Below are 19,629 nucleotides of genomic sequence, written 5' to 3'. Positions count from 1 at the left end.
GAAAAGCAGAGATGAGAGAGTGGGAGCATGGAGGGTGTGTTCAGTACGTATTTCTAGTCTCCAAGTCCCAGGAGCCCCTCTCGTTCCCATCTCTTCCTTCATTTCTATGTTGCTCCGAAATTCTAAAATATCACATTTTGGGGGCATGAGGTCTGCAATCTACTCTCAAATGGCTTCCAATTCCTTCACTATCTTCATCCTATGCCTCTTAATCTGGTCCAGTTCTTCTAACTAGAGCTCAGGCTCTTTGAAAAGAACATGGTTGTAAGAACGACTTTTGGCAAAGTGGGTATATAAAAGTGGCAAAGGTCTCACATAAAATCAAATGGTGAGATGGGAAAAAACAATAAAAATAAAAATGAATATTTGTATATATAATTATTTATTACCGGGAGAAAAAAATGTCATAGAATACAACCACTTCCAGAGCAAACCATATTGGCCAGTGTCAGCGATCTGCTCTTGTAACTAACATCACCATCTTGAATGGTTTGTATCATTACAGCAGCCTTAGTGATATGAAATTTAGGGTATTTTGTACCTGCATTCTCCCTTGTTTCTTTTTCATAAATCTCAGCAAAACACTTGAGAAAATACTTTGCACTTTCAAAAATTAATAGTGTCTTTATAAATAGATCGCTTTTCTCTACACTATTCTAGAAACATAAGTTTGCCCATTGCTTTTGTTTGAAAAGAATGAACTGAATAACATATAGGTACAGAGACATATCAAAATCTAAACTTTTAGAATATAAACATAAAAGTCCTGCTTTGACAAGGGATTACTTTATTTCCTTCAGAGCGATGCACCCAGCACTGAATATAGTGATTGATATGTGGTCTGACCCTGAAACACACTGGAACCAAAGCTTCCATCATGCCAAATGCTCTTTTTCTATAAATGCAGCCCAAGGCTGTGTTGGCCTTTTGGAAATCACATATGATTACTGACTTATTAATAAGCTTCCTGGTGACTAAAATCACCATGTCTTTTAAAAAACAAAACATAGCAAACAAATACGTTTTTGCTCTCTTCCTGAAATTGAGCGATGATTTTCTGGACCTAAACTCATTGATATCATTTGTTATTATACAATCAGAATTGCATTTTGAGACCTCTTAGTTGTTATTCCTTGTTTGGCCGCATATGCCACAGAATCATGCCTACCTTTTCAAATGAGCCACTGAAATCGACTTTATTAAAGTCCAGGACAAATGGCTGAAGATGTCAGACTTTCCCTTCCTGATGGTGAGCCCTGCCACTCCCACTTCTAAACTGAGTTTTGTCTTGTTCACAAAGATTTAGAGTGATAATTTCCCTAGCTTCTTCCTGTTAGCAAAGCATGTCAAGAATCTGCCTACAGTTCTGAGCTGAGTGAAGCTTTCAGCAAATGTCTGTCAGTTTTGTGACAAGCACCCAGAAAGCAGTATTCATCACTCACACATCATTGGTGAGGCTGAAGAGTGCAACAGTTAATGACAAACTGTAGATTCTGATGGGCTTTGAAACCCTGCTTGCCATTTACTAGCTGTGGAACCCTGTGCAAGTTACTTCTTTGTCCTTCAGGTTTCTCATCTGTAAAATGGGGTTAATAGTGGTACCCACCTGAAAGGATTGCTGTGAGGATTAAATAGTTAATATATATAAAGTGCTCATTATCTGGCACAGGAAAAGCACTCTGTAAAATGTTCACTGTATTTTTCACTTTCTCCATGTTGCCATGTTTACTCCCATAATAAAGTTTGGTTCTTCCCCTTTTAACCTCTAGTTCTTCAGCAACTTTAACTCTCAGGTACATATATATCATAACTCTGCCTTCTGTTTTAATAAGTTTTCCCTTTGCAAAGGAATATAACCTGCTATTGCTATATTCCAGAGTCAAGCTTCATCCCACTACTTCTTAATGATCCCTACCAGGCATCATTTACCAACTAGGGTTACAATATGAAGTTTATTTTATCCTGTTTAGGAGGGGAGTCAGACTACAAGTATTACTTTTGGCCCCGCTGAATTTTCTCTTCTACACCTTCATTCTCCCTTTCATCTTAATACCTACTCTCCTCCAAGACAATCAGCCTTCCAATTTTATCAAGTATTTTTCCTCCCATTCCTACTTTGGTTTAAAGCCTGTCTGATGCCATTGGCTAGCCTCTGGGCAAATAATACTTCCTGGTTTTCAGTATGTGCATTCCACCTTGAGGAGCCAAGAAACCCTCATTTAATTATCTTAAGTTATGGCTCAGACATCCAAATCTTACTCATAAACACCATTTGCATAAAGAATTGTTCACCTCCCAGATCTTTTTCTCTGTCCCAAATCCTAACTAGCAGAGGAAGAGGCAATGAAGTATCAGCACTCCCCAAGCCTTTGGTTTCCTGTCGAAGAACTTGGGGTTCTTTAAGATGCTTCCCCTGTCCCTTCTGATGATATTTATTTTCCTGTAAATCAGATGGAGTGGGCACGAGCCAGGAGGTTTAATGAGGCTGGGCAGGTTTTTCATCATTGCCTGGATACGGCGTCCAGGAAGAAGCAGCACTCTGAGTGTCAAGTCCCCTCTATGCCCCTCCGGGGGGTGTCACTAGCCAGGACTCAGCTTCTGTCAGGACAGAGGTAGGATTTCTCTGTCTCCAGTGGTTGGAGATCCTTCCTACTGAATGTTTTTTCTTCAGAAGGTTCTGACTCGCTCCTCTGTGGAGTGAACCTCACATTCCTTGTGTGCCTATACGGGAACGCTATCTTCTTCCTTTGCGTCACTTTAAGGTCTCTGATCACCCTCTGGTACTTCAGTATGTGATTTCTCGTCCACAAGGTATATATTTAACCTTGAATGAAACTATCGTACATCCTGAAACGTGCTATATAATTGAGGAGTCTTTTCCTCCTCCTTTTTCTCTATGTCATATGTCAATACCCAACATCCTCTGGTTTGGGGCTAACTCCTTTCCGCAACTCAGTATCTTGAGCTAATTGGTTTCTTTTTGTGTTAATCCTGCCAATCAACCTAGGAATTCTTTATTCAGGACAGTCTAGACTCCTGCTGAGAAACATTCCCTTAGCTCCTCCCTTTTTACAGACTGTCACGATGCTCATGTGTTCTGGACCTGTATTTACACTAAGAACACATTCCTTACACTAGTCCCCTTACTACCATAATTTAGGTTGTGCTGGAACTCCTAAACTGAGACTCCTTGTAGATCTTCTTGCCTCTAGAGGGGCAAAAATGCTGTTGGCTACTGAGCTCTAGCCTCCGCCAGCTCCAGAACAGGTATTTAAGCCCACCTTCCCTGTTAAACCACCTTGATGAAGGATCTGTTGACTTAGACATTTAGGATCAATCTCTCTGGCCTACAATAAAAGCAGCTTGCTATAATCCCTGAATTGGGAACCAGCCATTCAGCATTAAAAAAGAAACCTTCCTGGATTTTCCAGTCTCTGTTTCAAATGTGTCTTCCTCTTTGTCCCTGGGCTCTGATTTAGAGTCCAAATCAGCAGACAATGTTTTATTGATGTTATTCATTTTTTACTAATACAAAACTTTTTTCTTTACTTTTAACCACTAAATTAAAGGACTAATTTAAAATTTACTAAATACTAATTATAATAATGATTATTCTTGGGCTTTATAGAACTTCTCTCCAAAGAGCTTAAATTAGCATGGAGAATTCCTTCAAGTTCCAGCTATTTCCATTGTTCTAATGAAAGCCGTACTAGCTGTACTCTGTGTTCAGGTCCCCTCTATGCCCCTCCACAAGAACTGAAACCAACAAAATGTCCTGTCTCTGTGTTAAACAAGGCTTAGGATAAGCAAAACCAATTCACTGCTTATTCCAAGAAATCCTTACTTCTGGAAGGTAAGATTGTAAACCACCCAAAACAGAGTAAGCACTAACAGCTTGCCCTTCAAGACGCTTGTTAAGACCTTGGCTCACCAGCCCTACCGCCCCAAAGTTATTATGTCCTAAACTCTATGCAATCCCATCTTGTAAGATAGTAGCTCCTCTTGTAAGATGCATCCAAACATCCTCCAGCCCAGGCCCTAAAACTCTATAAATACCCTCCCTTGACCCTCCTTTCTGAGACACTACTAAAACTCTGTCAAGGAGGTACTCTCCCTTACTGCAATAGGTCTAATAAACTTAGCTTTGTTTCAGTAGTGGGTTTTTCTGGTGGTCTTTTGTGGAGTCAACAGTCAACACTGACCTCTTCTCGCCTATGTTTTTCTTCTTTGGGGATGTTATCTGCTGGTGCTATGTCCCCAACGATGCATTCTGCCATATCATGAACCAGGGCTAGGCGTACACATCTGACCAGGCAAGAAATGGTGAATAATTACACAGAATTATATTCACTACAGATTCCTTCTCTATACTACTTTGAAGTTACACAATATAGTTTTCTTTCTCCAGACTCATGGAGTATTTTATTTTAATGCAGTATCTTCTAAAGTAATTATATTCTGCCAGCCTGCAACAGTTCTGAATCAAAACTGCTAGTTAATATTCAGCACAATACATGAGAATACAGGGGAAATTGTTAGCATGAATTAAAAAAAAAAAATAGCTGGTTTCTCAAATGTCACTTTAAAAGGTTGATAACTTTAGATTAAAAAGCCAGGAGGTGATCTAGTTATAGCATTTACTAACTGATACAAAATTCAAAAACTATCATTTCCCCAATGTACTAGTCAGATGTCAAAATGAGGCCCTTTATAGAGAAATGGGTAGAGTTGGACAGATCTGAGTTTGCATCCAGCAGTCAACAACTATTAGCTGTGTGACCTTTGCCAAGTTACTTAATTTCTTTAAATGATGAGTTTTGCAGCCTTCATTTTTATCATCTGTAAAAAAGGGGTACAAATACTTCATAACTTTGGTATGAAAATTAAATTTGATAATTTATGTTCCTGAAACATGTTGATTATTCAACAAATGATTATAATTATTAGTGATAATGATTAGGATAAACATCATCAAAATAATAAAGGCAGCTCATGAGATAAATGCCCCAGAGGGCCAGTCTGTTTTATGTTCCCACCACCACCAAGGCAGAAGAAGGCCTCACAGCCGTCTCACAGGTGTCCCTGCCTGCAGTTGCTCTCTCATCTAGTTCAAATCTCAGGCTGTTCTTACGTGCCTCTCCATTTGACACCGTGCTCATCTTGTACTATCTGCCAAAAATCTCCTAAATTCTACACCATCTACAGAGTAACAGGGCCCCTGAGACTCCCTAATGGACCTTTGTTTCAATCAATTTGATTCACTTATCAATTCCAAAATATACCTTTACTTTCCTACCATCAGAGATTTGGTTTCTCTGCCCTTCTCTTTATGTGCTGTCTTCTACTTCTCCACCTAATCAACACCTTAGAGGTCAACTCCGATTCTGTCTCCTCCATTAAGACCGCCCAAGAACAGGTGATCTCTCCGGTTAAATTTTCTAACTTAATTTATTTTGTGCTCTGTATGGAAGCCACTCTGGGCCTGTGTAATTCATCTGGGTTTTATTTACTCTCTTATACTGTATTGCTAGGAAAGTTTGTCCTGCGCTCAAAAAGCATTTTATTTTTTATTTTATTTATTTATTTTGGCTGAGCCAGGTCTTAGTCGCGGCATTCATGCCGGATCTAGTTCCCCACCCAGGGATCAAACTCAGGGCCCTTGCATTGGGCGTGGAGTCTTACCCACTGGACCACCAGGGAAGTCCCTCAAAAAGCATTTTAAACACTTGTTGGTTGACTGAAGGGAGAGAGGATATCTTTCTCAGCTCTTTCCTGCACATACGGTTTCAAAAAGGTCACTTCACAAATAAGTGCTACTATTCAGAAAAGGGGTGAAATAAAGGTATACAGTGTATGGATACAATTTTAGACAAAAGACACTTACCTTCAAGGCCCTGGAAACCCTCACATCACACTTAAGTTTCCTTGAGACCAAAGCAGGCTCTTTCACTTGCCAGGAGAAAACCCAGAGTACAGTTTACAACAACTGAAGCGATCAGCATATAGTGCCCCTTCCACATCCTGAATCTGTATGGTTTGCCTCAAGTAATTTTTCTTGACATATACATTAAGCTACAAGAATTTGACACAGGCCTCAGTCATGAAGAGTCATGCATACCCACAGACCCTAACCGGCACCAAAGTTCACAGCTTACCGGTCTTTGTTAAGATGTTCATCTTTGGTCACCAGAGCCATAATTGCCATCCTATACATGTGATCTGATACGCTCTCTGGCTTCTGGACATTTCTGTATACCCAGCCAGTACGTGGGACTCTCTGATAAAAATGAACAGAAAACAATTGATAAAAATAAGTATTTTAACTATCTACGGTGCTCTTCAAGAGAAGTCCAGGGAATAGGGCACAGAAGCTGGGTCATGGTTTCAGTACATATTAAAAAACGCTTAACTAACCTAAATGATCAACTTCTGGAATCAAATAAACCAGTGAGGGCAGAGAATGAGAAAGAGAGAGGGAGGGAGGAATAATTCACAAGTATACAATACATAAGTCCAAAAGTCAAGTTACTCCGTGTTATCGATGTACTGATGTACAGATCATATACAAGTCCTTAAAACATAAGAACAAAACTGTAAAGTATCTTATCTTTCCTAACTATAAGAAGTGGTAAGTTTTACTTCAAACAACTCATTAGACACAAGTAGAAACCGTGGTGAAAGCTCTGAATTTGAACAAGCGACAGACTTCCAAATTCTGAAGCAGAAAGGATAAGGCATTTCTAACTGCTTCATGCTACCCACCAGTCATGACTCTTGCTTTTACTCAGATCATGATGTGATCCTGTGAGACTCGGGAGTTTACATTTCTAAAGAATTTTATAAACTGTAGAAACAATGGCATGAAACAGATAATCTGCTTTGAACTTGGAGAAGTTCTGCAAAATCATTAACTGGGTGTGGCCAGGGGTGGGCCGGCAGGAGGAGGACCCCTGGGATGTAACTCCAGTGTGTGCTACATAAAATCCTCCGTTTAAAAAAAAAAAGAAAAAGAGTCTTGTTATTTCTATAAGTAATTGTGAGACAGATTTTAAGCACTCCACTTAAACCCTGCAGGACCAATGGGTTCTGATCTTCCCACTTGGCCGGTTGTGGGGTCGTGAGCCCCAAAAGTACTCGGGGCAGACGCGGGCAGAGGGACCAGCACATCTCCGCGCCGGATCCCCTCCAGAAACCTCTCGAAAGGCCGCCTGGGCCGGCCCCATCGGAGCGCCAGGCCGACACAGGGAACAGCGCGGCTCGGACTCCTCCCGGCCTGGGGTCGGTCCTAGCAACCCGGCCACGCAGTCTCCGCCACTTGCTTCCTCCGCCCACGGTCCGGACGCACGACCGCATCCATCCGGAAGGGCTTCCTCTGCCCACCCCACGAGGCCGGGAGAACGGAGGAAGGGGGCAGGCCTCGGGCCAGGTGGGGAGCAGGAGCCTCGTCGCCCCGCGGCCGGCCCCGGCCTCTCTCCGCGCAGCCGCGACCCGGGCCCCATGCGGCCCTCCCGGCGCCCGCTCACCTTGAGCTGCCCCACCAGCCGCAGGAACTGCAGCAGGTTCCGGGCTCCGCGGCCCGAGATGGGCGCAGCCATGCGGCTACCGATCCCGACAGGTCTGGGCCGGCAGCGCGACCGCCGCTCGAAGCTCCTCCCCCGAAGCCCCGCCCACTGAAGCTCCTCCCATTCTTCCTCCCTACCCCTCCTTCCCTCTCCTCCTCTCCTTCCTCCTTCTCCATTTCCTCACCCTGGTTTTCTCCGGGCGTTCTGTCCAGTCTTCCACCTTCCTGGCCCTAGTGGCTGCCGTTGGGCATCGCACCATCCAAGGCACAGGCACTGTACTTGGAACATCTAGGTATGCATTGCTTGTTTGCTAAAGTCCGCTCAACTGAACTCCATCAAACTTTTAAAGGGATTGCAGTTCCTTGGGGAGGGGCAGAGGGGTTGGGGTGTGGAGGAGGTGGAGGAAGGTTATGCCATAATGCACCAAAATCTTGCCTTTTAGCAATTCAACCTCTGACTAGAGGGAGAGATAAGGAACTCTACTTCAAGGCAAGCAATCTATAAACATTTTAACAGAGGCACAAGGAAAATGCTTTGGAAGGGAGACATTAGTTAGGAGTGACAAAAGTACTGGAAGGTTTGGAGGCTAGCCATAGCTAGAGGACTTTAGAGATTAGTGTAAATGGCTAGGGAGTGAATACAATTCCATGTTGAAATCACAACCCCCTGACACCTCAAGTGCTGAAGAATCCCCAAAAGTTGGTCAGGGCCTGTCTCAACTATCTGTCCTAATTCTATCAACAACCGATGGTACCAGTTTTTAAAGGCACTTACTGACATGCATACTGAAGGACTCAATGAGAGAGGGTAAATGGAAAATAGACTGTATAGGGAGGAAGGAAGTTGGGAGACCAGTCAGGAGTCTATTGAAGTAATTCTTTGGGGAGATGATTTTGGTTTAATCCAGGATTCTAGTAGTGGAGGTGGTGAGATGTTAAATTTGGGGTACAATTTAAAGGTAGGACTAACAGGATTTGTGACAGATTGGACATGGGGTACGAGAGAAAGAGAGGAGTCAAGGATGACTCCATGAATTTTGGCCTGACCAACTGAAAGAATGGAGTTGCTATGTATTGAGCCAGAGAAAACTGCAAGAAGAGTAGGTTGTGGGGAAGGGTAGGAATCAGAAGTTTAGTTTAGGACATGTTGAGATACCTATTAGAGATCCTAGTAGAGAGATAAATCAGGAGGTCAGGGGAAAGGTGACAACTTTGTGTCATCAGCACATAAGATGGTTTGTAAAACCAAGCAACTGGATGAGACCACCTGGTGGAAAAGTGTGGATGAAGAAGAAAAGATGTGTGAAGCCTCAGCTCTCTGGCAAACCAACGTTTAGAGTTTGGGAGACCAGAAAGAAGTGGCCAGTGAACTAGGTAGAGGACTAAGACGTGGTTGTGTTCTGGAGGCCAAATGAAGAAAATACTTCAAGAAGGAAGGAATGTGATCAATTAAGTCAACATTGTATCAGATAAAGACAGATTTGACTACTGGATTTAGCAAATTCATTGTCACTACTGACTTTGACAAGAGCAGATTTGGTCTGTTGGGGCAAGCAGAACCCTACCTGGAGATGGTTCCAGAGAGAACAGGAGTGAGAAATGCAACTCATTTAAAATGAGTGGGGCTACTGGAGGAAAGATTTCTTTTTAAGACAGGAGATGTTACAGTATTTTTGTTTACTGATGGAGGTGATCTAATAGAGAGGGAAAATTAATGATGTATTGTAGGAGACAAAGGAGAGAAATACTGGAATGACGGCCTTGAATAGATAGAAGAGGATACAATCTAGGGTACGAGATGAAAGATTGGTCTTAGGAATATGGAGCATTCATCCATAAAACATGAGGAAAGGAGAATATATGGTGACTAATTAACGACAGTTGTGGTCGTGGGAGATTGTGGAGTTCTCTTCTGATTGCCTCTATTTTCTCACTGAAATAGGAAGTGAAGTCTAGACTGGGTTATGTTGTAGTAATATGCAACCTCTGTATCTGAGGCGTTTAACACGTCAAAGGTTTACTTCTCTCTGATGCTAAATGTCTATTGCTGGGAGATTGGCAAGCCTGTTTGCACTCTACCAGACCGATGGCTTATTTCAAAGCCGTGTTGGCCAACCACTAACATCAGGGGACTTGGAACCCATTTGTTTCCCCAGAAGGGGGTGCCAGTTTAAAGCAATGGGCAAGGAAAACAATTTGTATCACTTACTGAGTCAACTAGAAGAAAAGGTGAAATCAGAAGGCTCTCATTAGAGGGATTCATCCCTTGGGTTTAATATACACTTCTGGGGAATATGGAAATCTCCTGAAATTGTGTTGCATTTGAGGGTTTTTCTATTTATCAGATCCTTAAAGAGGTCTGTGACCAGAATGGGGGCAAAATCTGCTGCTATTGAGAAAGCTGCTTCAATATGCAGCTGTGGGGTAGTCCACAAAGCTCTGGTCTTGGTGTTCTAATAAAAAAAAGCTATCACTGCTTAAGCCTCCACTAAGTGAGATATATTGTCACACATCTTTCCTCATTTTAATTCACCCAACATTGCTCCAAGATAATAATCGCACATTTCCAAGAGAAAACTGAGTGGCACAGAAGCTGAAGAACTGGCCTGACTTTTCTTTCTTTTTTTTTTTAACTTTTTATTTTATATTGGAGTATAGTTGATTAACAATGTTGTGATAGTTTCAGGTGTACAGCAAAGTGATTCAGTTATACATATTCATGTATCTATTCTAAGTTTTCATAGCCAGTGAACAGGGCTGCCAGAATTGAAGCTCTGGCCTGTCTTCCTCCAAATCTTCCTTTCCATGACACCCTGCTGCTTCCCAGCTAACTGGCTGTGAGTACCACATCTTATTACTGTGGAAATTAAATGAGATCCTGTATATAAAATAGATTTCATGTACTGTCATTTAGGTAAAGCATTGGGCAAGAGAACAGATAGCAATGGATTGATCTGAGAAAATTTGCCCAGAAAACATTTATAAAAATACTTTTAGGGCTTCCCTGGTGGCGCAGTGGTTGAGAATCTGCCTGCCAATGCAGGGGACACGGGTTCGAGCCCTGATCTGGGAGGATCCCACATGCCGCGGAGCAACTAGGCCTGTGAGCCACAACTACTGAGCCTGCGCGTCTGGAGCCTGTGCTCCGCAATAAGAGAGGCCGCGACAGTGAGAGGCCCGCGCACCGCGATGAAGAGTGGCCCCCGCTCGCCGCAACTGGAGAAAGCCCTTGCACAGAAACGAAGACCCAACACAGCCATAAATAAATAAATAAATAAATAAACAAACCAAAGTTTAAAAAAAAAAAAAAACTTTTAGGAACTGATGAAAGAAAAGAGACCATGTCTGACCAAAACCTACTTTCTTTTCTTTTTTTCCTTTAGACACCCAAGGAAGAAATGATGCTTCTGCCTGCTATATCTTCATTGATAAAAAGGTTAATAGTTGGTTTATATCAGCGACTCTCAATCTCGGGGTGACTTTGCCCCGATCATGTGGCAATGTTTGGAGACATGTCTGGTTGTCACGAAGCAGGGGAGTGTGCATCTAAAAGGCAGATGTCAGGGCTGCTAATAAAGTTCCCACAAAGCACACAACAACCTCCCACAACAAAGAATTATCTGGCGCAAATGTCACTAATGTTGCGGTTAAGAAGCTGCAGTCTATAGGTCCAAAATGAAAATGCTTAAAATTAAACTCCTCCTATTGTTGATGAATTATAATTGGCAGAAAATGGATGTTACATTTATATTAAAATGAGTGAGGAAATAAAGTAAACACACAATTTTCACATGTAACCCCTTTTTAAAGTAGTGTAGAAGGGCTCTGGAGGTTGGCCACAGAGACTCTGGAAAGATGAGGGGAATTCGAGGAAGGCTTTGATCAGTTAAGTTACTAGGTTAAGCAGAGCAATTCAGCTCCCCGAAGAAAAATGTAGGATAGTATGTCTGGGAGTGGAGGAATATTACAAAAGGAATATTTGCTCAAGGGAAAGAGATTGGGCTTTGTTCTCTTTTGCCACTTTTCTTGCCGGTGGTGCGGTATTACAGTGCAGCAAAAAAGTCAGAGTGGGCACCAGTCCCCCATAAAACCAGCCATTAACGACAGAGGTAAGGGAGGGCTTTCTGCTCAAATGAGCAGCTGTAGAGTGTACCCTGTCTGTGGTGACTGAGGGTGGTGGCAGGACATTGCCAAGAAAGATGTGCCTTCTTAACAGTTAACCTTAAGCTGAGCAAGAACAGTTTGGCTCCAAGCTAATTGCCATTAATGGGTGTGTTAGAGTCACCCCTGGACACATCTGGATTACAGAGTGGAGGGGTTCTGCATGTATAAAGACAACATTACTGTTTTGTTTTGTTTTTTGTTTTAAATTATTATCTGAGTTAATAATCCCTTACACCAGTTTTCTGGCAAGCCCCCAAATCTTCTCCACTGATGCCCACCTTCAGTGACTAAAGTGTTTCGTAATTGTACAAGAATCTTCAGCTGCTCTATCACTCCATCCTTATCAGATGGAACAGACTGGAACTTTTATCCCTCTAGAATGACTGAAGTTACAGTTTTCCGCTGTCCATCAGCATGCGTCATCAGGAATAGGGCAGGGTTCCAGGTGAATTTCACAGAGGTCCGTGATGCCAGCCACTGTTTTGGGAGCTGCTACACGGTGACCTATCAGGTGTCTTAGACCAGGTAGCAGAATCCTTCTCCGCACACAGAAAAAGAAATGATATTATCGTACGTACTCAGCAGTAGCATTTTCCTGTTAAATAAAGAAAAATAGTTACTCCTATAAAACAGCAGCCAAGTTAAGTAATATATAGAATAAATTATATTAAAAGAAAGCCAGAAAACAATTCTGATAATATGCAGCTTTCAACAATTTGGAATTTTTTTTTTCAACTTCTAACTAAAAGAAATGCTATTGTTCTAGCACATTCCTAACTGTTAAAGAGTAAACCTATATGTTTTGTAGCAACACCTCAGTTATCCCAGAGGCCAAAATTCTAGTAATCTTATACATCTGGAGTGGCATGGAACCCAGAGGATTAAAGGGGGGGCGCGGGGAATTTTTAAAGTGTGTCTAACAGGAAAAAGAAGACAAACTGAACCAGAGCATCCAGCGTTAAGCCATTGAACCAAAACCTGATTGGATTGGATCCAAGATGGCACTTAATGGTCTCTTGGTTTAATGTTCAGAAAGAATAGAGATACTTCAGTGCTTTTTAAGAGTCATAAAAGGCAAACCACAGCAACATTCAGGCCAGGAAGTATAGAGGAAGTTTGATGGAAGAGGGAAGAAAACAAGCGAGGGAACAGCAAACAACAAAGGCAGCAAGTGGTGAATATTACAAGTGGTGGCAACGAACACTGACTCTAGGAAAACAATTAAATACAAGGACAGATACTAAAACTGAAGGGTTTGGCCTCACTGAAAGCACAGGACAGGCAGGTGGTCTTGCATGGCGTTGTGAGAGGGTATCAGGAAGTGAGTACAAGGAGTATTTAGATGGCAGTGATAATACCTTTCTTTAAAGAACACCTCATTTGTGCCAGACACTTCACTAGGAGTTCTGCCATATTACTCAAATTTGTACCATCCTTCAAGAGTATCATTATCTGCTTTCTGCAGGTGAGGAAACAGGCTCAGAAAGGTTAAATAATTTGCCCAAGATTTTACACCTATTAAGTTGCTGTGTCAGGACTGAAACTTTATAGCACCACAGCTCATGTATTTTCTAGTATCCATACCGCCTCCTAGGACTTTCTAGAATAGCAGTGTGGGAATCCTGGAAGTCATCAAGTTCTCCCATGTGGGGAGATCATTTCACACACAGAGAGAGAGGCTGTGTCAGAATATGCCATTATTATGTAAATACTGAAGTGACTATATTGCCAAGGAATCATATTTCAGAGCTTGGAAGGGAATATGGAACAGAAAGTTTCTTCTAGGTAAAGTGCATCTCAAGCTTTCTCTAGGGACAAATCAGGTTCTGCATGTGTCTTTGGTTCAACTTAATTGAAATGGTAATTTATGAGCTTACAAATTAGGTCAAGTTTCTTTTCTGGTGGTTGCCCCTGTCATTTCAAAGTGGGACTTGACCTCAGAAGGTGCGAAAATCAAATGGCAAACCATGAAGCCACAGAAGAATTCTTTAACTTTTTGGAAGTACATTTCTGAGCTCAGGGAATATTTCTCAGGCAGTTTTGTCATGGTGGTGATACTAGACAGAAAGGTTCCTGGGAGTAGACACTCTGTCTGATCCATCTTTTATCTTCAGAACCTAGAACCTAGCACGACATTCCCCTAGATGTGGTGACAAGAAGGCGGTGATGGTGGTGGTGGAGGTGTAAAAAGAAGATGCCCTTCAGGGATGGAATCACCTTGCCCAAAGACCTGAAAATCGTTGAGAGATTTGTAGAATAGCCCAAGTCAGGAGCTCAAAAATGTTAATTTAATGAACAAAATCAGTCTATCTGGGAGATGTTTTCCAACTTCTACCAGAAGAGATGCCGTTGGTCCAAAAGCCATGGCATTTCTATAAAGCAAGGGCATTCAGGATTGGGACACATGTGTTCCCCTCTCCTTCCATGCCCACGTGAGGCTGGGTGGCAGGGTGTTGGGGAGGAGGCATATCAAACTGCAGGGATGGTCCTTCCTGTCTCTGAGGCCAGGGCCCGTCTAGGGCCAGAGAGACAGCAGCAGCCTCTGTCCTGCTCTAACTTTCTGTTTCTGCCTATTCTCTCGTCATCTGAGCTTTTAAACTGCCTTTAAAACCGGAGCAGCGATGGGCTTGTATATGCCTTCAGCTGTTTCTAATTCTCTCCCAGGCTCCCTCTCTCCAAATAAATGACACATTGTAGAAGGTGTTTTACAGCCTGACTTGTTAATAGAACCAGACTGCTCTGTAACAAATCCTAACACAGCAGTCAAGGGTAAAAGACAAAATCACAAAATATGTGAGTTAGATAAACAAAGAGTCATCTGTAAAAGAAGGAGCTGAACCTTCCAATTTTTAAAGTGCCTTCTAATTCTAAAATTCTAAACTTTAAAAAAAGATTTCCTTACAGTTGAAGGGTATGCTGCTTTATACTTGGGCTATTGGATTTTTCTTTTATTGGTGGAGTTAGTTTGTCTTCATAGATCCTACTACGAACAAGTGAATAAATAATATAGTGTTAATTGAATCTGCTTATTTTCTCTTTCCCAGGGACTCGGGGCTGAATGTCTGTAGAGCACTGTAAAACTCCTCACTTAACATCATTGTGTTTAAAAGATTGTAATTTTGAGTAAGTAACTGCAGAATGCGCTATCATGATAGATAAAACATTCTTCCTTAAACGTTCATAATTTTATGAACTTAATTTTGATAAACTTATAAAAAAATGAGTATTTTCTTCCTTCTTTGCAGATGGGGAAATGGTGATCAAGGCCACAGCTTAACTTGCAAATGTCAAGAATCTCATCATCCTTTGTTGCTTTGTGATTGATTAATATGTTGGATTGCTGACTTGTTGCTAATGAGTTAATTTATAAGCCCAGAGAGGATCTGACTATTAATGTAGAAGTAACAAGCAAACAACAAAGTGCTGCTGAGCAGGTCTGCGAGCACAGCGCTGTCCACAGCCCCAGTCAGGATGGGTGAGAGAGAGGAATGCACAAGCGGTACATCCCCACCTCAAAAGAGACAAGAGGAATAAACTGGAGGCTCCTTTGGCAATTATTAGTATTTCCCCACCGCTCACGAAGTCGCTGCATGTAATATTAAGAGACCACCACTAAGTGGCACTATCTCACCAGTGTTCTCTTTTATCAGCATGATGAAGCCACCGTCACCTTTGGATGGTGGAATACATTTATGGTCCTGTGTTTGCTGATTTGGTTTTAGCAAAATCTTTCTGCTCTCACCATGCTTCTCTGGCTTTTTCTATATCCTTTCTTCTGTTTTCCTTTAGTTCGTGGGAATCTGGGCCAATGATAAGCATAGAAATGGTGCCCACCGTGGTGATAATAATCATATTAGACAACTTAAAGGAGAGAAACACTGATTGTGACCTTTTATTGAAGTCTTATTATGTGTTAAGGGTTTTCCAGGTATTACTACCAAGATTCGTGAGAACTCTGCAAGGTTGCCTTCATTTTATGAGCAAAGAAACCAAGGTTCAGAGAATTGAAGCAACTTTCCCAAGGATACCCAACAAGTAGGTGATAAAAGCACAACATGAGTCCAAGTGCATGTAATGTTAAGGCATTAATGATCTTTGGATCATTCATGGAACTTAAACATTGGGTACAGTGAGAAAAACAGGAAGAGGCTAGGCTTCACAAAGTTCATAATCTAAAAGAAGAAATAGGGTAAATGAACCAAGTTATTTATAACAATTTTTAAAACAATGACTTATTTATAAGTTCATAAGGTTTATAAAGGGTCTAAGATTACTGGGACGCTTACTAGGAACAGAGTCAAGAAGACATCCTGAAATCGACTCTTCTCTTGGAGTTGAAATTTTTTGTAAGGGACATGGTTCTGAAGACGAGAGTAGGGAGGGCAGAATTAAAAGCAGATATTCTTGGATTTATCCCTCAAACTTATGAATCCTTCTGTTCATAATTTTGTTTCATGACACTTTCATTTGCTCTGTGTCCTTTGAGGCGATGTCTCAGCTAGAGCTCTAGTCATAGGGGAGGGAGACCTAAGTAAAATATTTTAAGGGCTAAAAGGCCCAACTCTCCCAGATTATTTATCCCACAGAACCGTATGAACAGAAAAAGCCAGGAATCTCATAGTGCTAAAACAAACTAATGTTTATTTGCTGTGGGCTGGACATCCCACTTGGTGCCTTGCATGCATCATTGTACTATATCTTTTATTTATTTTTTATTGAAGTGTAGTTGATTTACAATACAATGTTGTGTTAGTTTCAGGTGTACAGCAAAGTGATTCAGTTATATATATATATATATATATTCTTTTTCATATTCTTTTCCATTATGGTTTATTACAGGATATTGAATGTAGTTCCCTGTGCTATACAGTAGGACCTTGTTGTTTATTTTATATATATATAGTGTGTGTATCTGCTAATCCCAAACTCCTAACTTATCCCTCCCCCACACCCTTTCCCCTTTGGTAACCATAAGTTTGTTTTCTATGTCTGAGTCTGTTTCTGTTTCGTAAATATGTTCCTTTGTGTCATATTTTAGATTTCACATATAAGTGATATCGTGTAGTATTTGTCTTTCTCTTTCTGACTTACTTCACTTAGTATGGTAATCTCTAGGTCCATCCATGTTGCTGCAAATGGCATTATTTTGTTCTTTTTTATGGCTGAGTAGTATCCCATTACATATATATATATATATATATATATATATATATATATATATATATATATATATATATATCTCGCATCTTCTTTATCCATTCCTCTGTCCATGGACATTTAGGTTGCTTCCATGTCTTGGCTGTTGTTAAGTAGTGCTGCTATGAACATTATGATGCGTGTATCTTTTCAGGGATTGAACCTGGGCCCTCCACGGTGAAAGTGCCTGGTCCTAACCACTGGACTGCGAGGGAATTCCCTACCTTTTTGAATTAAAATTTTCTCCAGATATATGCCTAGGAGTGGGATTGCAGGATCACATGGTAGCTCTATTTTTAGTTTTTTAAGGAACCTCCATACTGTTCTCCATAGTGGCAGCACCAATTTACATTCCCTCAGGATGTCAGGCTTAGGCAGGTTTAGTAACTCACCAGAGGGCACACAGCTAGGAAGTAGTGAAGTTAGGATTCCATCCAAATGGGCAGATCAAAGAGCCCAGATTTTAACCTTTAAACATATGACTTCCGCTTCACATGCTACATGGCAGCAAGCAAATGCTCTGGCCATTATAATACTAACTTGACTTTGATTTATAAGTTTCAGAGAACTTTCAACTATATCATTGCCCTTGATGCTAACAACAATTCAATGAGAAAGGCAGCGTAGAGTTTCTTACCACTCCTTCCCCTCCACCCCCCGTCCCTGCGAGCAACACACATGCCTCCACCAGGAGAGTTTTTCTGGGGTTAATTCACAGAGCTGCTAAGTGTCAGACACTGGACTTGAACCCAAAGTTCTCATCCTTCGCTCCTTGCCTTTCTTCTGCAGTAGCAACACCCCTTTATAGTAAATCATATATTATAAGGTAAATTTCCCTCCATTGGCACTCAGAATACACTAGCTCCAAAAATCTCTGTTAAACGTCAAGCATGCTATTTAGGAAAAGCTGTATTAACATCAAATAATACATGCAGGTATATATTTTAAATCACTTACAAGTCCTGACAAAGGAAGAAGAATCTAAAATGCTTTTTCAAAAATTTTACATGAATGATTTTAGAGGCATAGGCAGTGATTAATAGAATTCAATTTAGAATCAACATCTGTGGTTTTTTATGTGTTGTGAATAGAGAGATTTGTACTTTATTAGCACAAACAGAACATGATAAAGTTATAAAGATAAAATGCCTATGACCTAAGATATCACAATTAGTTTCTGTACAGTCACAGTCTTTCCAGTTACCCTCTAAACTGCAAAATTCTGGGAACCCAAGACAGGGGGAATGTGGCCCAAAGGGGAGGGCCTGAGGGTAGTAGTCAACAGGTGTGGGGTCAACAGGGGAGGTATATGCCATCCCTGGTCTACTCCAGACCTCACCTTCTGCACCTGTATGTAACAAGAGGAGCCTAGAAGACCTGTGAGATCCCTAAAATGCTAAGAAATAATTCTTAATCTGAATAAAGTCTGGAGACTTGTTTTATTCAGTAAAAAATCCAAGATTTTAAAGAATGGTGCAGACTGAGAAATAGATTAAGAATACTAAGAATACTAAGAAATAGATTAAGAATTACTGTCTTTTAAAAGTGAATTCATAGATGGTGAATCTCAGGTACTTTACCATTGTTGGTCCAAAAGGTAATTGAATGCCGTGCAAGGAGAAAATGCTAGCAATCCCTGATTCACTCTTCTGGTGGACGGTTCCTCCGACTCTGGCCCACAGAAAGGCCACCTTGGTTTGCTGTTGAGAGGTGGCGCTCTTCACCAGAAGATCATCACAGCAAATCTTATGGTTGGGCACAAGGCTTCCACTTATTAAGTTTTTTTAATGGACCACAGTTGTTCAGTGTAAATCAACGTGGGATGCATGGATATCAAAGAGATTATCAAGGTACCACATTTCCTGAGATGATAAACTTCATTCAGAATTAAAAGAAGAAGGAGGAGAAGAGAAAGAAGAGGAAGGAGGAGGAAAAGGAAGAACAGGAGAAGGGAAGGGAAAATCTTAAAAGACTTCCAATGTTTCAAGAAGCGTTGAAATTCTCTTGTGGGCCATTCTTAAGTTAATTTGGAAATTTGGGTCCCAAATTAGTGTAACAAAGAGATGGGTTTAGAAGCCTTTGGTTCTGTAGGAAGAAGGAACTGGGTTTTTAGGACCTATCAACCACAGCTCTAGACTAATACGTATCAGCATTCAAATGGTGCTCTAGTGAAGAAGACCATGTCCACGAAGAGTTTCAAAGGTACAAGTATTATTCTTAGTAAAAAAAAAAAACTTTAGTATTATGAATAGAAATTAAAAACCTAGGATTTAATAAACTGTGGCTCAAATTGAACAAAACTCCCAGAAAGCAGAGCATAAGGATTTGGTTCCTGGCTTAAACTGATGATATTACAGGATGCATCTTTTTATACCCTTCAAAAAATGAATCTGTTCATGGTCATGCAGTAGAAAGTGTTGGAGCTTTTCCTGGGTCAGGGGCTAATGGGCTGCCGCTATTTTCGGCTCATAAACCGGGTCACCCCCCCCCCCCCAGCTTACATAACAGTATCCACAGTTTATGTTTGAACTCCTCCAAAGATGGAGAGCTCACTGTCTGTCATAGGCCACCTTGGACAGTGCTTATCAGATCATTCCACTTATATTAAGGTGAAATTTGCTTCCCTGAAGTTTTGTTTTAATTCATCAACAAAATAATACTCCGAAAAGCATTTTTGAGCATCTGCCACGTGTCAGGCCCTGTTGGGC

General features: G+C 41.2%; 1 protein-coding gene and 1 long non-coding RNA gene across 5 annotated transcripts in view; one reads left to right on the top strand and one right to left on the bottom strand.

Annotated features, from left to right (window-relative positions):
* The window catches only part of HDDC2 (HD domain containing 2), a 28,778-nt gene extending 21,132 nt beyond the window's left edge, over nt 1-7,646 (bottom strand). For all 4 annotated transcript variants that reach the window (XR_009506163.1, XM_059941286.1, XM_059941285.1 and 1 more), the window contains exons 1-3: nt 7,524-7,646; nt 6,156-6,277; nt 4,203-4,305 (exon numbers count right to left, since the gene is read on the bottom strand). Coding sequence is in view for 3 of the 4 variants with exons in the window: in XM_059941286.1 (XP_059797269.1) it covers nt 4,203-4,305; nt 6,156-6,277; nt 7,524-7,595 (297 nt within the window). In the remaining variant the exon portion in view is untranslated. The remainder of the gene's footprint in view (nt 1-4,202; nt 4,306-6,155; nt 6,278-7,523) is intronic.
* Nucleotides 7,647-7,797: 151 nt separating this feature from the next.
* Nucleotides 7,798-14,811, top strand: LOC132375872 (uncharacterized). Its single transcript, XR_009506140.1, has 3 exons — nt 7,798-7,854; nt 10,945-10,997; nt 14,770-14,811. It is a non-coding gene; the product is annotated as an uncharacterized LOC132375872 (long non-coding RNA).
* The last annotated feature ends 4,818 nt before the right edge of the window (nt 14,812-19,629 follow it).

Source organism: Balaenoptera ricei, chromosome 12, assembly GCF_028023285.1.
Source record: "Balaenoptera ricei isolate mBalRic1 chromosome 12, mBalRic1.hap2, whole genome shotgun sequence".
NCBI lineage: Eukaryota > Metazoa > Chordata > Mammalia > Artiodactyla > Balaenopteridae > Balaenoptera > Balaenoptera ricei.
The sequence above is the reverse complement of the archived record's forward strand: the minus strand, read 5'-3'. Positions and strand labels throughout refer to the sequence as shown.